Source organism: Podarcis muralis, chromosome 6 (assembly GCF_964188315.1).
Source record: "Podarcis muralis chromosome 6, rPodMur119.hap1.1, whole genome shotgun sequence".
Classification (NCBI taxonomy): Eukaryota; Metazoa; Chordata; class Lepidosauria; order Squamata; family Lacertidae; genus Podarcis; species Podarcis muralis.
This window is the reverse complement of record NC_135660.1, coordinates 55,324,465-55,350,677: the sequence shown is the minus strand read 5'-3', so window position 1 is coordinate 55,350,677 and position 26,213 is coordinate 55,324,465. Positions and strand designations below refer to the sequence as shown.

General features: G+C 42.0%; 1 protein-coding gene across 1 annotated transcript; it reads right to left on the bottom strand.

The window, feature by feature from the left end:
- On the bottom strand, positions 1–22,774 carry GPR26 (G protein-coupled receptor 26). The gene is made up of 3 exons (XM_028730012.2): positions 21,502–22,774; positions 8,585–8,698; positions 1–2,392 (listed from the first exon to the last, which is right to left on the bottom strand). The coding sequence occupies exons 1-3, from the start codon at positions 22,218–22,220 to the stop codon at positions 2,161–2,163; spliced, it is 1,065 nt and encodes a 354-aa protein (XP_028585845.1). The 5' UTR covers positions 22,221–22,774; the 3' UTR covers positions 1–2,160.
- Between the last annotated feature and the right edge of the window lie 3,439 nt (positions 22,775–26,213).

The window sequence follows — 26,213 nt, the reverse complement described above, 5'->3', positions numbered from 1 at the left end:
AATTCATAAACGTTCATGGAAATTATTTAGGTGCGTCAGTTCAGATCAGGACATTTGTATGCGCCCACGTGCACGCACAATGCCACTGAAGAATATACTTAGCATCTCCCTTGAAATCAATTATGGATTAAGAAAAAAATAGCCCACACAATTGCCGTTTGTCTAATCCTAAGAGAAAATGATTTTCTTCCTTCCAACTCAACACAAGGCATAAAGGCAAATAGCCTATGCATCTTTGACAGAGAAGTCCCTTGTACGCTAATGCTTGAAAAAATCAATAGGAAATATGGGTACTAAACAAAAAACAGCAGAACTAGAAAATGGAAGGGAAACTCTCTTACAAATCCTATAGCATTTTTGTAGGGTGGGTGTTACTTGCTTGCTTTAAATTAAATTGTCCGTCATGCTTACAGAAGGCATAGAAGGTAAACAGAGGCTTTTTTTTAGGCGTAGTGTTTTTATTTCATCTGAGGCCTGACCCAGCTCCTTCTTTATACACTCCACTGGGTACACACAGCAATATGTGTACAGGAGTGGGGTCAGTAATTAAGGGGATTCTCACACTAAAAGCAAACTATGCACAAGAGGAAAGAGAAGATGGGGCTGATGCCTGAATTATCCCACTTCCTTCTGCATTTCTCGAAACTGAGTTTCTATTTTAGAAACTAACTTTTAGAAAAGTAATTCCCAGCATTCTTTAGTTTTGGAGTACTGCGTTCACTGGAAACAAAATATTTCCATCCAGAGATTTTTCAAAAAAATAAATTTGGCTCTAAGTGTCATACTTATTATTTTTACAACAAGCATTTTTAAAACAAACAAACAAATAAACTTCTTACATAAGTCTTTCTTCCTTTAAAAAAAATAGATTTAGCTAATCCTATCCTTATGGCATCTGTGCAAACACTTATATCTAGTTCTGAGCATTGATTAAGGAAACCTATGCAACATTTCTGTACACGTTCTTGAAGCAACCAACCAGGGCGTCACGATCAGACAGAAAACAAAGTTAGCTATTGCATTGTGAAGAGCATTACATTCTAGACTGCCAGCAGCCTACGCAAGCCAGAGCACTGCGGACGTTAGACACTGACACTTTAAATGCAACAACACTTTAGGTATTTTCACAGTCAGAAAACCATTACAACATGGAAACATTTTGGGCAAAATGAGACACAGCTTCCTACTGTTTTGTTATAGTTTTGTTAACACACAACTGAGGAGGATCAGAAGTGTCTTGTGAAAAGACTTGTACTCCTTCTGAAAGTATATCCCATTTCCCCCCAAACAGATGCAGACTATGGATTATATCATCTAATCTATTGGTGGTCAACCATTTGAATTGTGGGTCACCAAGACCCATAAGTCTGCAGACTGGAAGCAGTGCAATCAGTAGCTGAAATTAAGAGTCCCCCAGGTGTGTCTCTTTTGATGTATGAAAGCAATTGTTCTGCAGCCTACCACAGGCAAGAGCGTCACTTGACAAATGTAAACGCAGCCATGGCTCAATAGTAGTTTCCTTCTGCACATAGAAAACCAGTGCAAACCTAGAGGGTGTGGATGAAACACCAACAGTGCAATCCTATGTATCACTACTCGGAAGTAAATCCTATTATGTTCAGTGGGACTTACTCCCAGGTAAGTGTGTATAGGATTGCAGCCTAAGAGTTTTATCTTAACAGGTTTATGTGTAATTAGGTATGTGTGACTAAGTAGGGGCAATCTCAGGAAAAACTAGGAGTCATTGTCTTCACCTGATCACATAGTTGGTATGGTCACAGATGTCAATTTGCTGCCACACATCAAAACTGGCACAAATATTGTCCAGTTTTTTGTTTGTTTGGGTGGTGGTGGGGAAATATGTAAACACAATCTCCTATCATTATCCATATCTAAGCCCCCTTGAGGTTAGAATGTTGCTTTTTCCACACATTTTGTGAAATTGGTGGGGATCTTTGCAAACAAGATACTATCAGTACTAAAGATATCAGTACTAAAAGGCAGCCAACTTTGCTATGAAATTCGTTACCTAAGTTGCTGAAGACTTAAAAGGCAGGCTTTCCAAAATATTGTCAGCTGATCATCCTAATGGCACCAGCTATTGTTCCTCGACTGTTCCAGTATTAGGCTACATTGAATAAATAGTTTAACCTCAGCTCTTCAATCAGTTGCTTGCAAAATGTTTCGACTCTGTGATTCACTTGTGAGGGCTGATGAATTTATTGAGCTCCTTTTCAGCATCTTGTTTATTATGTCCTTCCACGTCTTCTTGTACTGGTGTCGTAACAAAGAGTACACAAAGGGATCTGAAACAGCTTTGCTATAAGCCAGACACTTGGAAATAACTCCCCAGTGTGCGTTGATGGGGACTATGGATGATAATTCTACCAGTCTGTCAAGAAAAGAGTAAATATGATTGTCAGATAAACATATCAAGGACTAGAACCTCCTAATTAGACCAAAATTCAAACATTCTATTCCCACCAGCATTAAAGCCTCTGAGAATACTACAATTGTCCATAGTTATTGCTTGTCCACAGCATCTGGTATATAATAATAATAATAATAATAATAATAATAATAATAATAATAATATACTACTTATACCCCGCCCATCTGGTTGGGCCTCTCCAGCCACTCTGGGCGGCTTCCAAGACAATATGAAAATCACAATAAAAGATCAAACATCAAAAATTTCCCTAAACAAGGCTGCCTTCATATGTCTTCTATAAGTCAGATAGTTGTTTATTTCCTTGACATCTGATGGCAGGGCGTTCCACAGGGAGGGTGCTGATACCGAGAAAGCCCTTTGCCTGGTTCCCTGTAACATCACTTCTCTCAGGGAGGGAACCACCAGAAGGGCCTCGGAGCTGGACCTGAATGATGGGGGTGGAGATGCTCCTTCAGGTATACTGGGCCAAGGCTATTTTGGGGTTTAAGGGTCAGCACCAACACTTTGAATTGCGCTTGGAAACATACTGGGAGCCAATGTAGGTCTTTATATGGTCTCAGCGGCCCCTCCCAGTCACCAGTCTAGCTAAATTGTTTCTGAAAATACAGGAGACACCCCCAAAGTGGTGTCCTCTGGATGCTATGGACTACAATTCCCTTAATCCCTGACTATTTGCCATACTGTCTGGGTTTTGATGGGACTCAACAACTGGAGGACATGAGGTTGTGACGTAGAGGTTCCCACTTAGTTAACTTGACTGTATATGTACAGATACAAAAAACCACCCATACTTTTATATCTGAATACCTATATCACCAACATGATATAGTTAGCACATACAAACAAATTGTGCTTATTGTCTCTGTATCTACTCAAGTACACAATTGCAGAGGAAAACCATACTGGGGACTGGCCATTTTAAGGGAGATAGTTGCAGCCATCTCTATAAATGTACCTTTCCTTATTTCAAGAAAACGATTATCCAGAGAAATGGGTATAGCTGACTCAATTGCATTTGAAATAATTCCCATGTGAAGGAGCACATTTATTATTCATTTAAAATATGCTGCTTATCTTTGTAAAACCAAGACAGCTTCAGTTAATTAAAACAAGATACTAAAAACATGTAATAAAAATGAGACTAAAACAAAACAATTTCTGTTGGAGATGGGGGGGGGGGAGTTTTTGCTTGTCTCTGAAAAGGCAAGCTAGCACGAAGAGCAGTGAATTTCAGAAATGGTATTTTGAAACTGGTAATCCATATGCAATTTTCAGGACCTGTGGATTCAGGACCTGTGGGGAAGCAGGTATTTGAAACACCCCACCTCCTAATACTTCCTGAAAAATCCCCATAGCAATGTTGTCTCTGTGAACATATATATGTCACTCAAGGAATAATTCTGAGGACCCTCTGAACTGGACAATGTTCTCCATCTTGGGCTGACCTAGTGAATTGCTGGAGTGTGCACTTGCCTACATAAACTACAGTGGGCCAGATACAAACAAGGACTGGGTTCTGCTGTTTTAATAGTTTGTATGGCAAGGTCCAGGGACGCGGGTAGCGCTGTGGGTAAAAGCCTCAGTGCCTAGGGCTTGCCGATCGAAAGGTCGGCGGTTCGAATCCCCGTGGCGGGGTGCGCTCCCGCTGCTCGGTCCCAGCGCCTGCCAACCTAGCAGTTCGAAAGCACCCCCGGGTGCAAGTAGATAAATAGGGACCGCTTACTAGCAGGAAGGTAAACGGCGTTTCCGTGTGCGGCTCTGGCTCGCCAGAGCAGCGATGTCACGCTGGCCACGTGACCCGGAAGTGTCTCCGGACAGCGCTGGCCCCCGGCCTCTAGAGTGAGATGGGCGCACAACCCCAGAGTCTGTCAAGACTGGCCCGTACGGGCAGGGGTACCTTTACCTTTACCTTTTATGGCAAGGTCCGCCTGTTAAATTCCTTCTTCACAAGCATATAAGGGGTGGGAGCCTGACACTTTCCCCCCTATCTTGTCATCTTAATATAAACTAAGAGTGGGGAGGAGAGATGAAAACAGGACACCTTGTGGATCCTTCCTCCCCATAGATGTTGCACCTGTGAAGGGAAGAGTCATGCCCTAGGTGAACACTAGTCCCCTCGCACACCATTTCTGCCAGTGCAGAGGTAAATCAGAATGGACGCAGGAGCTGAGCTTATTTATAGGCACTGTTACCCAAGGGGAACATTTGAAGGTAATGGTATACTATTGATTTTAAAGTGAACAATTAGTTCCACTTTCTTATAATTACTTTCTGTCAGGTTCCAGATGGGATTTTTCTGTCATATGCTATGAGTGCCACTCTTGTGTGTAAGATCTCCATTAAGAAGCATTTCAATTTATACAGGCCATTCTGTGGTTTTTTTTTCTAGAAAGGCTTTCACTGAATAGGTTAAGGAAGTCACAATGTAGGAAAAAGCATAATTCATACTCTCATTGCTATCTGAATACTTTCCCCGCTCGAAAGGTAGAGTTATTGATATTCTGATGGAAGTTGATGAAAGCTCTGCGAATACCCTGAAACACTAAGATGCAAAGTGGTTTATATCTTACTTGCTATCAATCAATGTTATGAATTCCAACTAACCTTTTATAAAAGAACATCGAGAAGAAATGGCCTTCAAAGGGGAGGGGGAGTTTAGACACTTATTACTACATTTCCTTGAGTGCCCTTCCTTTCCCCTCAAATTTTCATACCATACAACACTTGGAAACACAACGGATATTGTTTTTATTTTTAAATTGTGTCTGTGTCTTATATCCCACTGGATATAATTTATATATTTGCACTCTAATTGAGATAATTAGCTGTATGTGCACAAGCATATGCTCATGGACTTAAATTAGATGCATATCCAAATGCAGGTGTCATTTACGGAACCAGGCACAGTGTGCCCAGGCCATCAGCATGGGGAGAGGGAATGAGAAGTAAGGAGAAATAATGACAAGGGATCACAAGCACGGGATCAAAATGGCCCCAACATTGTTGATTACAGATATCAGTAGGTTTTGGCATAAGCATTGGGTTTATATCCTGAACCAGCTAACCCACTTGTTGGGTGATTTTCCTTCAGGGTCAATCCCTATGGTGCTAATCAATTCTGGGTAATCCCTCTGGAACGCAAATTTGGGGAGTTCTGTGGTCCATTAGCCCTTGTCTGGGGATTTGGACAGAATCCATCCCCCTGGACTCTTTTAACCGGGTATCCTGAAACTTTGACCGATGAAACGGGGGTTAATGAAATGGGGCTGAATGAAGCCAGGTTTGGGGAGGCTTCTCCCAGGTCTGCCCTGACCATCCCACCCCTAGACTTGCCTGCAGTTGGGCAATTAAAATTTTAAAGTTTCACGGTGGGGCCTGCCCTCCCATGTGGCCAATGGAGGAGTTTCGTGGGCTGTAAACTCTTGTGAGGGCAAGCAGATGCTGCTTGACATACCTGCGGCCACACTGGGCCACAACTGACACACACACACACACAGAGACACACACACACACACACACACTTGTTGGAACTGGTAAGCAGGCTTTATTCACCCTACATTGTTTTCAGTCGGGTGTATGTTCAGATGCATATCAAAATGCACATTTCCATCCATATTCTGATGCAATTGATCCTGTATGACTCCAGCTGAATGACTCCAGTTGAATTGTGAAATATCCCTATTTTCCCCATACATCCATACAAACAGTTTTTAAAGCAGTTTTTCAGCTAATAGTAGTTTTGGGGAAGGTTCATTGCTCAATGGCAGAGAATCTGCCTAGCATGCAGAAGGTTTAAAGTTTAGTCCCTGGCATCTCCAGGTAGGGCTTTTAAAAAATGCTTTTTAAAAAAACATTTTGAAAAATACATTGATATCGCCATAACTCACCATCGCCATCTAGTGTCACATTTGTATGCTGCAGTTTACAACACACTTAAAACATTTATTTGCAGCTGTATAGCTGAGTCCTCAGTTCTGGCACCTCTCAGGTGACCGCCATTTCCATTATAAGAGAACAAGGGAGGCATTGATGGTGAGTTCCGGCACCTCTTTTTCTAGAAAAATGGCACTGCATATATGTATTGGATTTCACTACCAGTAACACTACCTAGTTTGTAAAATCAGTAGCAACTTACATGTAAACTTAAAGGTGGCTGACATTTAATAAACACTTATTTAATAAGCACTTATAACACTGACATTTAACAATGGATTGCACGGGGGGGGGGGAGTCTTTCACGCTACAATCAATAGACCTTGAATGTGGACATATTAAGCATATATTGAGTCAGACTGTGAGTTCATCTAACTCAGTATTGTCTATACTGCCTACACTGACTGTCAGTGGCTGCTTAGGGTCTCAGACAGGGGTCTTTCTTAGCCCAACCTGAAGATACCAAGGATTGAATCTAGGTCCTCTTGGGTACAAAGCATTATTATTTATTAAATTGTTTATTAAAAGTGTTAGCTGCTTTATCTTGCCCAAGGCAACCCAAAGCGCTTTCAACCAGACAAGCACATGCTGTATTGCTGAACTACATCCCCCCTCCAAGTATTTGATTTTTATTTAATAAGCACTTCTGAGTATCCATCCACTATATAAAAAAAATATGGAAGTGGAAGAAAGGTGAGTGACAAGCTTCCTACAGTCTTGACTTTTATCAGGGGACTGAACATTGCTGTTAATCCCACTCCAAGTTTAATGGGTGCCAAGATATTATCATTTTTTCCATGAAGCGCTTGGTCAAAAATAAATCAACACATTCCAAATGTTCAGAGAAGCTAACACAGCCTTTTAGCTCATTCCCTCTTATGTTGCTTCTGAAGCACAGTAATTCACATTTCAATAATTCATTTCCACCAGGCCAATTTTGAGTGAGGTTTATAAATGCAGAGGTTGTTTTTTTTTCTTTTCCTTTTTGCTTCTTGCCTGCAACATAGCAACAAAGCAGGGGTTTCTGTGAACCTCTCTGATACTGGATGCAAAAATGTTCATAATTCAATAAGGAATGTCATAATATCTATTATTTATTTATTTATTTATTTTACAATTGCCATTCAAAATTAACATTGTTGTGCATCTTCTAGCACTTATTAATCAGGAATAAGCTGTGAACAGCAATACTGGTTTGTAGCTCCAGGTCTGAAAAACTGTGATATGACCTGTTTGTGATAAACCTTTCTCATAAGACTGATGCATCTTAAGAATATGGAGAGGCAACCTCAAATGTTATTCCACAATGGCTTCTAAATGTTGGGGTGGTGTGCAAAAAAAGGGGTATCACCAGTTATAGCTGAAGGGGGCCAAGAAACATCTCTGTGTGTATCATGGAAGAGATACAGTAAATGACAAAATTCAAAGGGCTCTTGGATATTATCAGAATTAAATTGCCCAAACAGTCTTTTCTGTGCATTTTTTTTTTGGAAAAATGTGTTGGGAATACATTTTTCTACCTCACAGTAATCAGATACTGTGGGTCCTGAATGAAAACCCATGCAGTAAGCTCTTCTCCTATTCAGTATATTCTCTTGCATTACCACTCCCATTGAGCTTTCTGTCCATCCAGCCATCATACACTGTGGATTCTGTCACTCCTAAGGGCATTTGGGGATGTTTTTGTACTTTGGCAAAGCTTGGAGTTTCTTTAAAACTGATGATATCTCCCCCTTATGCATGGAGGATGCCATTTTGATAATAAGGACCAGGACTCAGAAAATGCTGGCAGTCCATTCAAATGCTCGCTGTAAACTTGGAACATCTGTGTGCGTTAATTTAAAGTAGCCACCATGTGTCCCAGAACATCTGCTCTGCATCGCACAGCAGAACATACCCACTGAAATGTACGGACAACATTGTGAATTCTATGTGATCTTCTTTGATGAGAGTCTAACTGTATTCTCCTTAATCCATATCAAATACTTTCCCATTGGGATGCTGTATTTGATCCCTTCCACTAACAAATCTTTGGCCACAGTGGAGACCATAAAATGCGGGCGCCTAAGATGGCAACGCTTCTCAGCACAGTGGAAAATGCTTAGCATAATTTTGACAAGCAGAAGTTTAATCGTCTGCTGATACAAATAACAGGAGTGCGCTGTGGATGAAAATGAGAAAAGACTAGCTTAAACCTACCTTGTGATTACATATGGTGCAAAACAGAGTATAAAAGTGCCAATAAATGTACTGATCTTCTTGGTTGCCCGTTGTCTCCGCCTCTTCTGTTCTTCTAGGCATCGCTCTCTTACGCTGTTTTTTGACAGAAAAACATGAAAGCAAATTATCATTTCAAACAGCATTTCATCACCTTGACTTAGAAGCCACGCTCAGGCGTTTGCCTGAAGATGCACAAAAACAAAGAGCGCTGACACAGTAAAAGGGGCTGAGGGGGAGCAAAGTAGCTGTGAGCTCCTTTTCGGGTGCCCACATACTCACATGGCCTTGCTGAGTCAGGGGTGGGGAAAACCAAGCCTGAAAGCTGACTATAACCCTCCAGACTTCTCTGTCTCATCCTTGGAATTCTTCCCAAGCCACACCATTCAGTGGCCCTGCTTGGTGCCCCAAATGTGTTTGCCTTTCTGGAATGTGTCCTTGAACTCTGATAATGCCTCTTGCTGGCCTGAATGGGGGAAAGGTTGGGGTGTGCAGGTGTGTGTAGAAGACATGCCTGTAAGCATAGTAGAGGGCTCCTCCATAAGCAGCCCAAGGGGAGGATTAGCTATAACATGCCCCACCCTGGATCCTTGCCTTGCACCACGCCAGGGCTCAGTGCTGGGTTATTCACATGGAGGGGGGCTGGGTACCTCCCTAACAGAGTGTCATTCCATTAGCAATGGCTGGTGGAATGAGGAACAGGATCCTCGCCCTACTGCCATGCCAACTCTCTACCATAGTCATAAAGATTTGGCCTGATTTTTACCCAGCCCTGCATCCCACCTTAGTTATTTCACTGGGCCACAGATTGTGCCTGCCTGGGCAATCTGCCTTTGTGATGGATTGGGGCCTAACGTTGCCAACTACTATGGCAAGTAGCCTCATGGATTTGTAGTGAAATGATTACAGTGGTACCTCGCAAGACGAATGCCTCGCAAGACAAAAAAACTCGCTAGACGAAAGGGTTTTTTGTTTTTTGAGCTGCTTCGCAAGACGATTTTCCCTATGGGCTTGCTTCGCAAGACGGAAACGTCTTGCAAGTTTGTTTCCTTTTTCTTAACACCGTTAATACAGTTGCGACTTGACTTCGAGGAGCAACTCATAGAACGCGGTGTGGTAGCCTTTTTTGAGGTTTTTTAAGACTTTGGTGATTTTTGAAGCTTTTCCAAAACTTTCCCGACACCGTGCTTCGCAAGACGAAAAAAATCGCAAGACGACAAAACTCGCGGAACGAATTAATTTCGTCTTGCGAGGCACCACTGTATTTGCTTTAGATTAGAGGAATTCAGTGCTCTTTTAAAATGTGACACTCAGCTGGGACATAGAAAATGCATTGATACAAGCCCTTCTGTAGATTTCCGTAGTTTCGGGAAAATTTTCACCTAACTCAGATAGGAGAATCTTTTGAGCAGTAACATATTCATCTCTTAATATAAAGCAATGCTTTCAAACTATACCTTTTCAATAAGCAGGCTTCTAGTAAGTAAACCGAACATTTGACATACTAACGAAAAGATCATATTTTGGAACATTATTAATACATTCTTATAGTTGTAATTCAATTAACAACATAGGTGAAAGAGTTTTGAAATCTGAATCTGATGTAACTCAAAGAATTTCAGCCGGGGAGCTCAAGATCCAGATAGAAGGATGCCACAAGAAGTTTGGCACTGGGCATTGCATAGTGGACTTTCAAAATTAACTTAGGTTAATCCAGCAGAAAATGTATCTAAATTCGGTACTGGTGACAAGAGATGCTTCCTTCCCAGGGCTAGTAACTTCTTTAATTGGTATGAGGGGGAATTGGCAGACCCTCCAAGTGTCCTTATTTTCCAGGGACAATCCCAGAATCATGAAAGGCACCCTGGCTTCTGATTTGACCATGGAATGTCCCTATTCCCCCTGCCAGTGCCACCTCCAAGCTCAAGGAAGAGGATGAGCCAGTGGCAGCAGAAGTGGCAGCTACAAGCTGCCCACCTTCTCTCTTGGACAGCTCATAGGACCAGAGGAATGGGGTGTGGTGGGGGCGGGTCACCCCAGGTGTCACCACTGAGGGGGGTGACAACATGACCGGCAGCACTCACCATGGGTCCTGCAGCGCACCCAAGCCATGCGTCTCTCCTGGGAGTGGTGCAGTGGCTTGGGCACCAGCAGGCTCCGTGCTGCCCCAAACGGTCCACCCGCTGACTCCCCCTCAGCTGTAGGGTAGCTGGGAGGAGGCAGGCAGACTCCTCGGAGGCCCTGCAGGGTGTGCTGCCCGGCTGGACCCGCCCCTGGGCGCAGGGCACGCATGCCGCCCCAGGCGCCCGATCAGCTTGCTCTGCCGCTGGCTGGCTCTGAGGTGCAGGCAGAGAGCAGGCTTGCCCTGGGCAGGAAGAAAGGGGAGTGTAGCACAAGGAGTCTTTATTTATTCATCTATTTGTTTTTTTAAAAATCCTTTGTAATCTTTCCCCTTTCTAAAATGTATTTACAGTGGTACCTCGCAAGACGAATGCCTCGCAAGACAAAAAACTCGCAAGACAAAAGGGTTTTTGGTTTTTTGAGTTGCTTCGCAAGACGATTTTCCCTATGGGCTTGCTTTGCAAGACGGAAACGTCTTGCAAGTTTGTTTCCTTTTTCTTAAAACCGTTAATACAGTTGCGACTTGACTTCGAGGAGCAACTCATAGCATGCGGTGTGGTAGCCTTTTTTGAGGTTTTTGAAGACTTTGGTGATTTTTGAAGCTTTTCCAAAACTTTTCCGACACCGTGCTTCGCAAGACGAAAAAAATCGCAAGACGACAAAACTCGCGGAACGAATTAATTTCGTCTTGCGAGGCACCACTGTATTGGTATGTGTTTTTCTTTTTGTAAATCTGCCATAGGATAAAATAAAATAAAAATTGGGATTAAGGGGTTTTCTCAGAAAGGTGTGTTGTTTCCCATTGGCGTGGTGGTGGTAGAAATGCTCTGTAAGGCGGGGGAGAGAAAAAATGGGGGGTTGAGGAGGGTCAGTTGCAGGAATGAGGGAGAAATGTCCCTATTTTCATCCGAGGAATGTTGGAGGATATGCAATGATGGTACCTTTGCATCGAGGGAAAGGGATAAATCGATCTGGCCTACATACTGTGGTTCTCCTCCCCTCATCTCATGACTGCTATTTAAAGAATAAAAACATGCACTTTAAAAACTTACACACATTTACTGTCACATGAATTTTGGCCTTAACGCAAAGTATTGAATGAGGTTTAGGGTTAATGATGTGGAGACCATAACCCCAACCAGCCGTATTTTGTGGTGTCCTTGCCTACATGCTTGCTTTGCAGTCTGCAAAATCTGAACATTTATCCAGCTCCTCTCAGGCTGTCACACATTGCTGGAAGGCTGTGGCCAGGTTGATAGGTTAGAAATTGCACAGGCCTGACAAAAGAAGAGACTTGGCTGTGAGCAGAGCACTGTGAAGTTTGAATACTTAAATAATAAATGATCATATATTATTGTGCTGTCCAAATGAACTGGGTTTTTTAATGCTTTCCTTTAATATTTCTGTTAATCATTGCTAAATGAACACTACCATGTCTGACTTCTTTCTTTGGGATGTTATTTGAAGAGCCATGAGGGGCAAAAACACCTTGGAGATTGAATAGTGTATATGATTTCTATGTTGCTACATTTGGTGCAGGAATATTGAATATACATGGCATGCAATTGGCCTGAGGTGGTCCAGAGTTGAGCCAATTCTGGGCTGTTTTCAGCCATGTGAAAAGCTATTAGGGTCTTAAAATAGCCACGATGTCCTGATAAAACACTTGGCTGAAATCAGTGCTATTTCTGTACGCAGAGTAGAAAGGTAGCTGAAGAGAAACAAGCCTTTTAGTTCAGGTTGCCTTTGACATTTAAATAGGGTTAAATGCAACTCTTTAAATCAGTCACACGTATTACATTAGTCATTTCTTTAGGTGTGATGTCATAATAGATTGCTGCCCCTGAGCTGCTCCTTTCAGAATTGGATCTCAGTACATTTTGAGTAGGTTTGCAGGAAGACTGTGGACACTTGCAACATATGTCTGGGCAATGTGTAGGGCCAAAATCTTACTCCGCTGATTAAATCAAGAAATGTCTACATGACTGATGATGCACATTGATGATGCACATTGATGGAAAGAGGTAGAAAAATATATATGCTATGCTTATTATTCCCAAGCCAGTCTCCATTCAATAGATAATTTAACAGATCACATTTTGCCTGATTGACATAGCTTTTCTTGGAATGAGCTGCAACAGACTTGTTAATTTTGGGTAAATTATGAATGCTTGGGCCAGGTTTAAGAGCAGATGACCCAGGCGTTATCTGTTTCAGAATATGACTCCTGTAAACATATATATATTGGCATGCTCCTGAAAGGGACATACCTGCACAGACGATTTGGCTCGCTATTTACTATTTTGTCCATGCTGTGCATCAAAGCAAATGTGTGCCTGCAATATTGACTGGACGGTTCATATAGGATATAGTGGTTCATATCCTGAGGAATCTGAACATAGATCTTGTCAAGCTGCCTTATTTGCAAGTATCTTGCCCGTGCAATGGGCTCATGGGGAAAATAGCTGTCCCATGAGCCCTTGCAAAAGGAAGGGAAAGACTATATAAGGCTGCTTCCTCTGGTGCTCAGAGCCATGTTGCCTTGAGAGCTTCCCACCCACCTCCCCTTGGGCTAGAGCCTTCCCAGAACAAGGTTCTGCACTGGCCAACTCCAAAGGAACGTGGGTGGCGCTGTGGGTTAAACCACAGAGCCTAGGACTTACTGATCAGAAGGTCGGCAGTTCGAATCCCCGCGACGGGGTGAGCTCCCATTGCTTGGTCCCTGCTCCTGCCCACCTAGCAGTTCAAAAGCACGTCAAAGTGCAAGTAGATAAATAGGTACCGCTCCGGCGGGAAGGTAAATGGAGTTTCCGTGCGCTGCTCTGGTTCGCCAGAAGCGGCTTAGTCATGCTGGCCACATGACCCAGAAGCTGTACGCCGGCTCCCTCGGCCAATAAAGCGAGATGAACAACACAACCCAAGAGTCGGTCACAACTGGACCTAATGGTCAGGGGTCCCTTTACCTTTACCTTTGGCAAGGTTCAGCACTGGCCAACTCCAATGGAACAGGTTTGGTGCAGTGCAAGTCTAGCGGACCCATCAATGTGGGGTTTGTGGAATGATGAACCAATCCTGGCCTCAATGCCATGCCAACCTATGCCTGATCCAGCAGGCTTATGACTTCTTATGGGAAAGACCAGAGATTGCATGATCTCCAATGCACTTTCAGTGAGTGCAGCAGCTCCCATCGCTACACCAGCAGAACGTTGTGAAGGTGCCCTCAACTAACTCCAAGCAGCCGCACAGATCAGGGGTTAGGGTTGTTCTGCACCTCTCTAAAGAGTGATTTCATTTTTTCCTGCATCTCCTTGAATGCTAGCCTTGAAATCTATGCTGCGTAAATGTGCAAAGGGGGGTAAGGTTCATAGACTTTCCTTTTAAGGCCTGGAATAGATTAAGATGCTATTATCTCTTGGACCAATAGGTTTGTGTAACAAAAATAAAACGAACCTTTGAGATGGCCACAGATTTCTTTTTTTCTGTCTAAAATAGGAAGTGCAAAATGCAGAAGAGCTGTTGTGGCAGCTGAGGCCACTTGGCTAGCAGGAGCACACTGAAAACTCCGATAAATGAAGTTAGTTCAAGAAGGAGGTTACAAGATCATGGCAATTAGCATCCATGTTTTGCTCCTTGGACTGGCTAGAGAACATAATCTTGTTAATATGTGACATTTCTTTCCTTTTGCTCTGCTCAAGCTGCACAAAATGCCTGTATTTTGGCAGTGCCGTAAACATAACTAGAAAAAGAAAAAGAAAACCACACAAGTGTTAATTGGATAGCCAAGTCTTTGCAGGTGTTTTCCTCACAAGAACTCTTAGCAGCCAGGCATAACGTGTTTAAATATTGTGCAATTGGCTTCAGCACTACTGTAATGTGCTCTCTGTGGGCCTGCCCTTTAGGACAGCTTGTAAACTGCTGGTGGAAAGCAAGACAAGGGTCCTGTGTCTTTCATATTTGCGTAGCACAAAGAATTTCATCAGGTGTAATGAAAGTGCCTTGTTGAACAAAAGTGAGTGTCTACATGGTAAAGTCTGCATGTGGCTGCTGTGTCTTCAGCTAGCTTTTATGTATAAGAGATTGTTTAACACAGGAACCACACCCATGAAGGCTTTCATTGGTGCCTCTGGGCAAGTGCCTCAGACCCAGGACTCAGCTACACAGCAGCAAATACAACGTCTTAGATGTGTTGTAAAGTGCAGTGTACAAATGTGACACTAGATGGCGAAAGTGAGCTATGGAAAATTCAATGTATTTTTCAAAACGTTTTTTAAAAAAGCATTTTCACAGCGTTCAGATCAACTGTTAGTTCTCTGTTTCATATCATGAATGAATTTAGTTCTCTGGCTTCTGGTAAAACTAAATCCTCAACTTCTCATTTGGCCAGCTAGAAAGTTCATTCGCAGGAGATAACGAGTAATTGCTTCTGTTTCATGAACTACTTAAATCAAGAAAATTCTGAGTTTCGTACACAGCTCTAGCATTACATCTCCAGCATAAATTCTCTGGGCACCTAATGAAGTTTTATAAAGTAATCTTTACAGCTACATTGGATCTATGTTTGCTTGTTTATACATATGGATTATTTTGTTTGTTTGTTTGCTTATTATTTACTATTATTCTTACATATAGATTATTTATTTATTTATTTATTTATTTATTTATTTTTGTATGGAACTGCTTTTAATTGTTTCTATACTTTTCTTGTTTTGTAGCAGTTTTATTTCCTTATTTCTTTTATAATGATATATTTTATTTTTGTAAGCTGCTCTGGGATCTTATGGTTAAGGGTGGTAAGAAATTAAATAAATAAATAAATAAGAATGCAGGAACATAACAAGAACCTGCTGGATCAGTCCAAAGACCCATTTAGTCCAGCACTCTGTTCTTACAGTGGCCAACCAAGATATCCATGGGAAGAAGCTTTCAGGTACAGTGGTGCCTCGCAAGACGAAAAGAATCCGTTCCGCGAGTCTCTTCGTCTTGCAGTTTTTTCGTCTTGCGAAGCAAGCCCATTAGTGGCTTAGTGGCTTAGCGGATCAGCTGATAAGCGGCTTAGCGGATCAGCTGATAAGCGGCTTAGCGATCAGCTGTTAAGCGGCTTAGCGCCTTAGCGGATCAGCTGTTAAGCGGTTTAGCGGCTTAGCAGATCAGCGGCTTAGCGGCTTGGGGAAAAGGGGGGGGGGGAGGAAAAAAAACCTGCAGGAACTCGCAAGACATTTTCGTCTTGCGAAGCAAGCCCATAGGAAATTCGTTTTGCGAAGCACCTCCAAAACGGAAAACCCTTTCGTCTAGCGGGTTTTCCGTCTTGCGAGGCATTCGTCTTGCGGGGCACCACTGTAACAGACTTTCCCAACCCTATACAGACACATCACGAAATTGAACCTAGGATCTATTCATAAGCAAAACATGTCCTCTGCTATTGAGCCACAGCCCTTCTCTGAAGCTCGCTGCTTTTCAACATTACCCAAGTTCTTTTCCAGACAAATTGGAAGAGCCCAGGATCTTTTATCCTTGAACCATTCTGAAGGCTTGGAAAGGCTATCTCCTGCTTTCTTCCATTCTTTCTACCCACCCCTAAGTTTGTACCCCTTAGCGTTGGGGTACAAAGCATCTACTGGGGCAAAATAAGAGGGTAGGTAAAGTCTAGCTCAAACAGGTTCTCCTGCTTAGATTTCTTTGAAAAAAGAAGAAAATGCAAAATCTAACAGTTTAGCCAAATAGAGTTACTCCATAAGATTGTGTGTGTGTGTGTGTGTGTGTGTGTGTGTGTGTGTGTGTAAAAGACCAGATGGAAACAAATTCCATGGGAAGTAGATGCCCACCACTCATGGAGGACCCTCACAAGTGGGCTTCTCCACACCGTCAGATTTTGCTCAGATGCAAATCTAATAGATTCAAACTATTGCTTTATTTAAATACCGCAGAACTTCTACTGTTCAAAACCATGTTTATCTGAATTCATGGTGTTCCTTATGTATAATCCTTATAATTAGCTGTCTATACAATTCTGTGTCTGCATGTTCCTGTGAAATCAAAGCTCCCGTTTGAACAAACTTTAGATAGTGTTATTGAACGCCTCCCAAATCATATGGAGAAGGAAGTCTGCATTATACTGCAAAATGTCAATGATCCAATCCAACCTTTGCAAAACCTAAACCCATAAGGTTTTTTTTTTTTATTTCTCAGTTATCTCATTTATATACTTTGTTCTCACTTCCCTTCGAGGTGTGGACCGAAAATGTGCCTAAGAGGCATGGAAATGCTGTGAAATATGATTGGTGATGAAAAACATACGGATTTCAATGGCATTTATGCCACCACATAACAAAAAAGGTTAGTCCTACTGATCAGCTTTGATTTAAGCTTCATTACGTGGAGGGGGGGGCTGGAAGGTGAAGACAACTAGTGCTTTTTCTGGGGGTACACATACCCCAAAACTTTTTGTGAATCTAAGTTTGGCCTCATTGAGGGGCAGTATTTCAATATGAGTAGGAAAATGAGAGTACCCCTAAACTTTTTTTAAAAAAGAAAGAAAGGAAAAGCACTGGAGACAACCCAAGTCCATTTAAACCCCACCTGTCCAAACTTGCTAGCTTGGTTGAAGAAAAGCAAAAATAAGGGCATAATCATCTAAGACTTGTGCAGGTGGGCCCATACACACTGATGAGCACTGTGGCTTAGTTGACTTTTATGCAGCGTGGGCTATGGAGTCATGCATTCAGAGGACAACTAACCTGCTTATCCTTAATGTGATCACTAAAGACCCCATGCTATGGCTGAGGAAGACCATAAGTAAGGCTTCACTCATCTGGTGCCTTCTATATGTTTTGGGCTCCAACACCCATCAGCCCCAACCAGCATGGCCACTGGGCAGGGATGATGGGAGTTGTAGTCCCTAATGTCTGATGGGCACTAGGCTGGAAAGGATAGATATAGGAGTTTTTGATGAGGTGATGCCGTCGAGCTTAGCTGCAAAGCTACAAGTGAGAGAGATCTGAGTTTGGAAAGTCAGAAGGATCAGTTTTCTTCCATTTCCCTCTGATCATAAACCAAAGAGTGGGAGACAGAAGTGTTGAGTGAACCTAGAGCTGCCTGAGTCCTTCCATATGCCTCCCAGTCATACTGAACGGAACTCCTTTGACCATTCCAATTTAAGGCACCATAAGGCATCTTCCTACTTAACATTGCTCAACTGCCGGTTGCTGCATAGCCCTAAACAAAAGGCTTGTAAATGACTTTGCACCATGATGTACAACCAATTCTGGAGGCGGGGCAGGGGGAGACATATCCTGACATCTGGCATAACATCATTCATTCTGGCTGCACAAATTTGGTCAATGTTTCCTTTATAAAAACGACTTTTGGGAAGGATTTACAACTTACCTTAGGTGGTATGCAGGGAGTCTGGTATTTCAGAAAGACTATAATTAAGGACATTTACGGTGATATAGTGCATATTAGCCTCCCATATTAACAAGAGAAGGAATATAAAATTTATAACACCTGGAATTAACCATGGTTACCAGAAGTCACACTTTGAGCTGAATGCTACACTTCAAAAATAAACTCCCATTATCCATGTGAAAATAAGATCCACTAGGAAATTAGCATAAGGAATGATTTGGTTTTTCAGAGACTTGATTATTTATCACTTTGCTCTATCCATTTGCTGTTTTGATACTGACTGGTCACAGAACACCCAGTTTTATTTTCAAGCTAAATGAAATATATGTCAAATATCAGTGAATGTATTTGATATATATTCGATATCAGCTCTTTAAAAAGTACAATCTGATATGCATTTACTAAAAAATAAGCTCCTCTCTTCCTCTAGTGCAGCCAGAGGGGGCGGATTTAGAAGCTTACACTTCTACTTTAGACTAGCTGCACCTATGTGCTATTTCTGAATCCAGGCAAATTGCAGTTTGTCCTATGGTTAGTTGAAACATGCTATTGTCCTGATTTAAATTGGCAACTGCTTTTAGCCACAGTGAAGACAGGTGCTCACATTAATTTGTAGCTTTCATTCCCTCTCCCTCAGTGAGGCTAATAGTGATTTAAACTGGAGAAATGACCCTGAAGGGATGGATACAACTACCCCCTGCTGTGCTACAGCGTTTGTATCTCACCTCTGCCCTTTTAAGCCCCCACAGCTATTTCTAAGTAAATTTGAATCCATTCACTGGTCTGCAATGCCATGCATAGATGGGCCATAAGATATTGGGATATGGATAAAGCAACTCCCAGTTTGCATCTCATCTCTGTCACAAACTCACTACAGTGGTACCTCGGGTTACAGACAGCTCGGGTTACAGACACTTCAGGTTACAGACTATGCTAACCTGGAAGTAGTACCTCGGGTTGAGAACTTTACCTCAGGATGAGAACAGAAATCGTGCGGCGCAACGGCAGCAGGAGGCCCCATTAGCTAAAGTGGTACCTCAGGTTAAGAATGGTTTCAGGTTAAGAACAGACCTCCAGAACAAATTAAGTTCTTAACAGAGGTATCACTGTACACAGACTTAGGTAAACCACTGCCACTCAACCAGGGGATATAGGGGTGATTATGCTGGTCTGCCTTACTAGGCTGATATTAAGGTTATGAAGTAATGTTTTGAAGACTTTTGAGCTCTAAAGTGTTATGTGAATACTATTACCTTCTATTTATTTCATCTGACTGTGCACTTTTTTCCTTTTTTTCCCTTTCTTGAGACCACACTGATTCCATTATTAATATTATTTTTATATATGAACATGAGGAATCCTGCTAGATCAGATCAAAAGCCTCTCTGGTTCAGCATTCTGTTTCTTACAGATGCCAACCAGATGCCCTTCAGTAGCCCAAAGTTGAAAATGATCACAGTCGCTCTCTGAGCACTCCTGATTACCAGCTCCTGGTATCCAGAGACATGATAATATAGCCATGACGACTAGTAGCCCTTGGTAGCTTTATCCTCCAACAATTTGCTAAATCCCCCTTTAAAGCAAATCTAAGTTAGTGGACTTGCCTACTTCATGTGATAGTTTAACCATGTGCTAGTTGAAGAAGTACTTCCATCTGTCCATGCCAAATCCCCCATAACTCTTGTTCAGTGGATGACTCTGGGTTCTAGTATTATGAAATAAGGATAAATACTTATCTCTATTCACTTTCTCTATACCTTCACTGTATACTTTTCAACGCCTGCTGAAGAAATTCTTATTTAGGCAAGCTTATTCAGATGTTTCAAAAGTTTGTATGAGCTTATTTTAAAAAAAATAGACTACTGTATTCTGGTTTCAACTTTCTGTATGCTTCAAATTATGGCTGTATTCTTTTTTAGTGATAGTTTTATTGTTTCAACTTATTGCGCACTGCTTTGAGGGTTTTTTTTTTGGTACAATCAAGTGGTATGCAAATTTTATGAAATAAAAAGAAAAGAAAATAGCATGCAAAATTATATATATTCCCATCAAGTCCTTGCCTCCCCGCCTCCTCTCCCTTGACCAGCTGCTATTACTCACAGTGAAGGGGAAAGATAGGCAGCTACATTACTTTGTTCCTGTCTTCCACAGGTTCTAAATGATCAAAATTTAACTCAGCCCTTTTAGAAAGCCACCACACTGCATTACTATTGCCTCATCAATGTATAGATACAGAGAGGGGGGGTGGGGGAGACAGAGAGAAAAAATTATGAGTAGCTGCGTAGCTGGGACCTTCATTAAACCTATCTCTCTTTCCTATATTCTTCCGGTGAGGTTTCCCCCACCCCCCACATCCATGCATTCCCACTCACACCAGAATCCTTTTTTCTCCCTGTCACATATTTGGTTACACTTCTCCCTTCTTTTTTCTCCCCCAACTGAAAATCTCAACAAACTCATTGTACCTTCATCTCCCACAAGCAAAATCTACTCTAGCAAAGTCAGTCAGATGACATTCCACCTGTCAAATCTTCTCACATCTGATATCTAAACCTCCACTACAAAGATCCCCTGGTTATATTTCTTCTTCATTCTCTGTGACATTCCCTTTTGTACCTCCCCCTAGTTATCCCTCCCCATCCTAGTCATTGCTTGCTTTCTCTCCCCTCCCTTGTCTTGAGACTCCCATACCTAGAAAATATGGGTTGATTTAAGGTCTCTCGAACAAGTCTCAAGTCTCCTTTGCTTGTCAGTACTAATTTGAATCTCAATGCTATTTTGGATGTATTTGTACCTAGTTGGTTGCTCATGCTTCTTTTGGAAATATTATTTCTCTGGGCATCCTTCCTTCAAGGAAAATAAAGTTATTGACTCCAAAGTGACATTCACAAAGTCACAGAAAGCAGAATGGTATTCAGTGTGCTATCTCCCCACTGCAGTTTTAAAGAACACAAGGAATTTCAGCCTGAACCAGTTCATCAAAGACCCATGGACGTTACTGATTAACTTTAATGAACAGGCATGATGAATCTGTTCATGGTAAGTGAAAACAGCAAAGATTCAAGCACACTACCTGAAAGGACATGTATGCACATGCAAACCTTTTGATTCCACTATAGCCCTCAAACACAGCCAAGGATTCCTAGATGACATATTTTGCTCTTTGCAGGATATAATTGGCAATTAATTTTGTAGCTACAAGGAGACCTGAGAATATAAGCATGCAGATTAGAATTAGGTAAGTGCTACATTAAAAAAATAAATAATTACAGATGGATGGCAATTGAGTCTGATAATAAACATAATCTTGCCTCTCCGCAGGTATCCTCAGAAGAGTGTGCCCTTGGCAGTCAAGGACACAGGTATCTCCTTACCTGGGATGGATGTCCACCAGCAGCACGAGGGTCTGCATAGTGATCACGTCAATCCTTTTACAGTGAAAGCGTGCCACCTTCAGCACTTTTAGATATGTGAAACACAAGACTACGAGGGAGAGGAGGAAGCTGAGAGAATGAAAGACCCCTGTGAAAACCACAAACTGTGTCCTGTCCTCCAGTTTCTTGTTGTAGAGGGTGCAGGAGGCATAAAGGTGATGGAAACCCACCCAAGAAAGAGAAGTTGCCACTATAGGAAAAGACACTGAATGCAACCATGTATAGCTCAGTATGAGAGCAGCATCTTTGTAACGCATCTTGGAATGGTAGTTGAGAGGAAACACCACCGCTATCCACCTGTCTATGCTTAGAGCTGCCATGCTCAGCATGGAGCTGGTGGTCAAGAAAGTCTCTAAAAAACCCACGATGTGGCAGAGCTGGTCTCCTCCAGGCGGCTTCTTGTAAATGATCCCAGCCAGGGTCAGGGGCATGTTCAAAACAGTCATCAACAAGTTGCAGAAGGTCAGGTTGAGGATAAACAATCCTGGGACTTGCTTGCGGATATCTGCGCTGTACAGAAAGCAGATCAGCACCAGCACGTTGGACAGCAGTGAGACAAGGATGAGTACCACAATCAAGAAAGCCAGGATCACTTCCCAAATGTTCATGGTGCCTCCATTCACAGGAGGAACATTTCCAAAACTGCACCCAGCTGGCATCCAGAAAACATGGTGTGAGGCACTCTCACACCCTCCTCCTCCTCCCCAGCCTGCTCACACTCCTGCATGCCCTCAGTATTTTTAGAAGAGCTGCAGTTTTTTCCTCTCTGCTGCTGCTGCTGCTACTGCTGCTGCTTCTTTCCACGTCAACGCTTTTTAGAGACATGCACAAAAAGCATTGGGAATGCCTATCAAACTATGAGGAGGGTTTTAAAAAATATGTATCTCAGCAGCACCAAGCCACAGTCTCCTTCTACAGAAAGCAGGATGTTCACAGGAGCAGTTCGTCCGAGATCCCTGATTATTGGTCCTAAAGCTTCCCAGCAATTCAACCAGTGTATTTATTCTCTTTACCTCTTTTCCTCTGTCTCTCTCTTGCTCTCTCCACGCTCTCGCTCTCCCCCTCCCACCTACACGCTTCCAGGCTGACTAACCTGCTTTTATGATCACAGATAAATCCCCCATTAATGGATTAAAGCATGCACACTGCTGGTGATTTGCTGGTGTGATTGACATACCAGCTTCCTTTCCCTTTCCCCTTCTGCATCCCTCAGATGATATCCCCCTGATATCTGGGGATCTTGGAAGTCTGAAAAAAAATCCCACCCATCCATTTGATATCTTTAGCAGTTACTTTTCAAACAACAGATGCTAAAGCCCCATCTTTCAGCCTTTTTTATATTTTTAAAAATATATTTCAGTGCATCCTTAACAGGAATGATTCTTCTTTTATTTATGTTGACTAGGATGGTGTTATTTTATCTTATTCATTTATGTTTACAGGATTTCTATTATGTGAATTTGAAAGTTTTCTCAGACTCCTTTAGAGAATGAAAGAAAACACAAATATTCAGAGAATAAATATACTTTCTTTGTAACTCCCCAGCCCAGCCCAAAGTCTGAAATAAAGAGAATCCATTTACAGTCCTCTTAAAGACATGCAGATTAATATGTATTTGCTTTATTTGCACATATGAATGGTTTCACAGAAATCAGCATCTTTTGTGAAGGACTGTGGTTATGGAGGAGATAAAAGAACATCATGTTTGAGGGAAGAGAAGAAAAGGAAGATACAAGTGCATAAGATGAGGGGAACATCAAAAACATTGGGGAAGGAAAGAGGATATAGGGTTGCTTTCTAGCCTCCACCACCCACACTTCTGGAAGTCCTGTTGAAAGTCTCCTGTTGACTCACACTCTAATAAATACTTTGTGGTCCATAACATTTTTTGCAGCCACAAGGAACTATCATCTTGATTTTTAAAAACTTGCAGACTCCAGATTTTGCAACTTTCACAGCTTCTTCAGGTATCTGTGCTATTGGGCAAGACTTCAGCTCCTATTAATGAACTGCTTTGGGGGTGAAAATGCTGGATGCCTCCTCCAGTTCATAATGGTTTTAAACATTCAGAATTTCAAAGGAGTAAATTATGTGTACATTGTCTAGTTTCTTCTCCCAAAATCACCAGCCTACATTTACTCTGAAAGTTGGAGCTCTCTACTTGAAACAGGTGCCTGCCAATTAACTATCCCTGAATCATATTCAGGTTTGTCTCATATCGCATTGTGCGGCACAGCTTTGTTTTTGAGCAAATCAGAGCAGTAAATTCTCCAGATCCACCTGAATCTAAATATCCTCCCTGTTTTCCACGGTTGTGCAGAGACAGGTGTGGAGAGATAGGCCAGCAATATCAGGAAGGTTTAGGAGAAATAATAGGGAATTCTGCTTTTGATATATTGATAGGCTAATGAGAGCACATCCAGGCAAAAATGTCTGTGAGACGAGGGAAAGGGCAGAAGCTGACAGAGAATGGAATCTTCACAGAATCACCAAACTATTGAGTTGTAAGGGACCACAAGGTTCATCTAGTCCAACCCCTCGCAACACAGCAATCTTTTTGCCCAGTGTGGGACTCCAAACCATGACCCTGAGCACCTCATGCTCTATCAGCTGAACCATCAATATGTAATAACTATCCTCAATTACCACAAAGAAAGCCATGGTGGTGCCATGGGAGTGCTTGTTGTCATTATATGGCTGTGCACTGGGTTAAAATGCAGCAAGGTCATTCTTTTTTCAATTCAGATTAAAGCTCGTTTTTTTGGGGGGGGTGGATAATGCATCATAATGCAGTATTTAATAGGAAGCAATGCTGTGTGGTGGATGCAGATTTTGCCTAATGTTGTGTGCACACTGCTTCCCGAACCAATGGTGGGCATGCACTGGATGAAGAGTAAATGGGAGTATAATAGCCCTTGTGTGAAATATTGTATTTTGTGTGAGAGAGGTGAGAGGAGGGAGAGAAGGGTTTCTGTGGTGAGGGAGCAGGAAGCTGTATGTAGGTGTGAGAAATCCCCTTCACACATTCTGAAACCATACGCAGCGAATGAGTGAAAACATGCTCTGCTTGTAAGCATCATTTATATACACATATATAGAACCTCTGTGCACACGGAGCTGATGGAGGGGCAAGGTTGTGGGTAGCGATAGTATGCACAATCCTGCTCCGGCTTCCATGCATTCGATTACAGACTAGTGAAAAAAGAGAAGTAGCAAGCCTGGATGTGAAATCTGTGGATTGGGTGAAGGTTTTGTACATTTGAGCAGAGTAGCAGAAAAAAGGATCTGGTGGAAGGTGGGCTATACGAAACACACATTTCTAGATGACCATGGGCAAGCCATTTGGGAAGCTTTAGCCGAAGGCTGGATGCAACAAAAATAATAAAATGCACGACTCTCTTGAAGCTTCTGTCCTTGTCTTAAGAATGGGAGCAGTGATGGCTCTCCTCACACAAAGAGCCAAAAAAAAACACCTCAGCCCACCTGCCCCCAAGACAGAAAGGACAGTAATGCAATAGCTAGTATTTACCTTATTATTCATTCTCCCAAATAAGTATACTAATACCCAGGTTTAGTTAAGTAAGTCTTGCTTTGTTTCATGAATTATAGGAACTCCAGCTTTTTCAGTATATACAGTTGCTGTCTCTAGATGCTCTGCCCTTTATGGGCGATTTTTCTTTTTTTATATAGCTTTTAGAGTAGACTCGAAAATCAAATCCATCCAGCAGCAGCAGCAGCAGCAGCCCACACAAATCTTTGACTAGGAAATTGACTGTGGGTGGATCTGTGGGGGCGGAAGGCACTGCTCTTTCCTTTGGACAGTTTTTCTGAACACTTTCTGAGCTTTATTCCATATGACCAATTAGGTGTTGAAATGTGTTCATTTTCAGTTGCATTTTGTGCATACACAGCCACTTCAGGCACATTCTTTCACTGGTATATATATACACACACACACACAATTTCTCTCCACACAATGCAGCTATCAAGATTTCTCTTAAGTGCCCAATATTTATAGAGTTAGTAATGGAAATATAGGGATTTCCACAACGTTGAAGTATATTTTTTCTGAATGTGAATTACATTACTGCAGACTGTCATTAGTTGTGTGTGTGTGTGTGTGTGTGTGTGTGTGTGCACGCGCAAAATCCCAATCATCTGTATGTTTCCCCCCATAAGATTTTATTAAAGCTTAACCCCTGTCACACACAGAAAGTGGTGGACCCTTCCAATCTCTCACCTGGGAGATCTTCCCTTCCCTTCCCTGCCTCTCACTCAGGGTCCTTCCACCCACCACCTTCTTGTGCATGTAATCCTTGGACCCAAATAAAGGCCCAGCGCAGAGGACACCAAAGAAAAAAGAAAGAGAAGAAGGAAAAAAGAAGAAGGAAAGAGAAGAGAAGAGAAGAGAAGAGAAGAGAAGAGAAGAGAAGAGAAGAGAAGAGAAGAGAAGAGAAGAGAAGAGAAGAGAAGAGAGAGAATAAAATAAAATAAATAAAATAAAATAAAATAAAATAAAATAAAATAAAATAAAATAATAAAATAAAATAAAATAAAATAAAATAAAATAAAATAAAATAAAATAAAATAAAATAAGATAAGATAAGATAAATAAAATGGCCTTCCGGTTTTCCATCTCTGTTACATTTAAA

Excerpts from the sequence above, each read along its gene's own strand:
- GPR26 (XM_028730012.2), bottom strand. The coding sequence starts at position 22,220 with ATGCCAGCTGGGTGCAGTTTTGGAAATGTTCCTCCTGTGAATGGAGGC. Across the intron at positions 8,699-21,501 it reads CTGGTGGACATCCATCCCAG|CGTAAGAGAGCGATGCCTAG; the intron begins GTAAGGAGATAC and ends GTCAAAAAACAG. Across the intron at positions 2,393-8,584 it reads GCACCATATGTAATCACAAG|ACTGGTAGAATTATCATCCA; the intron begins GTAGGTTTAAGC and ends TTTTCTTGACAG.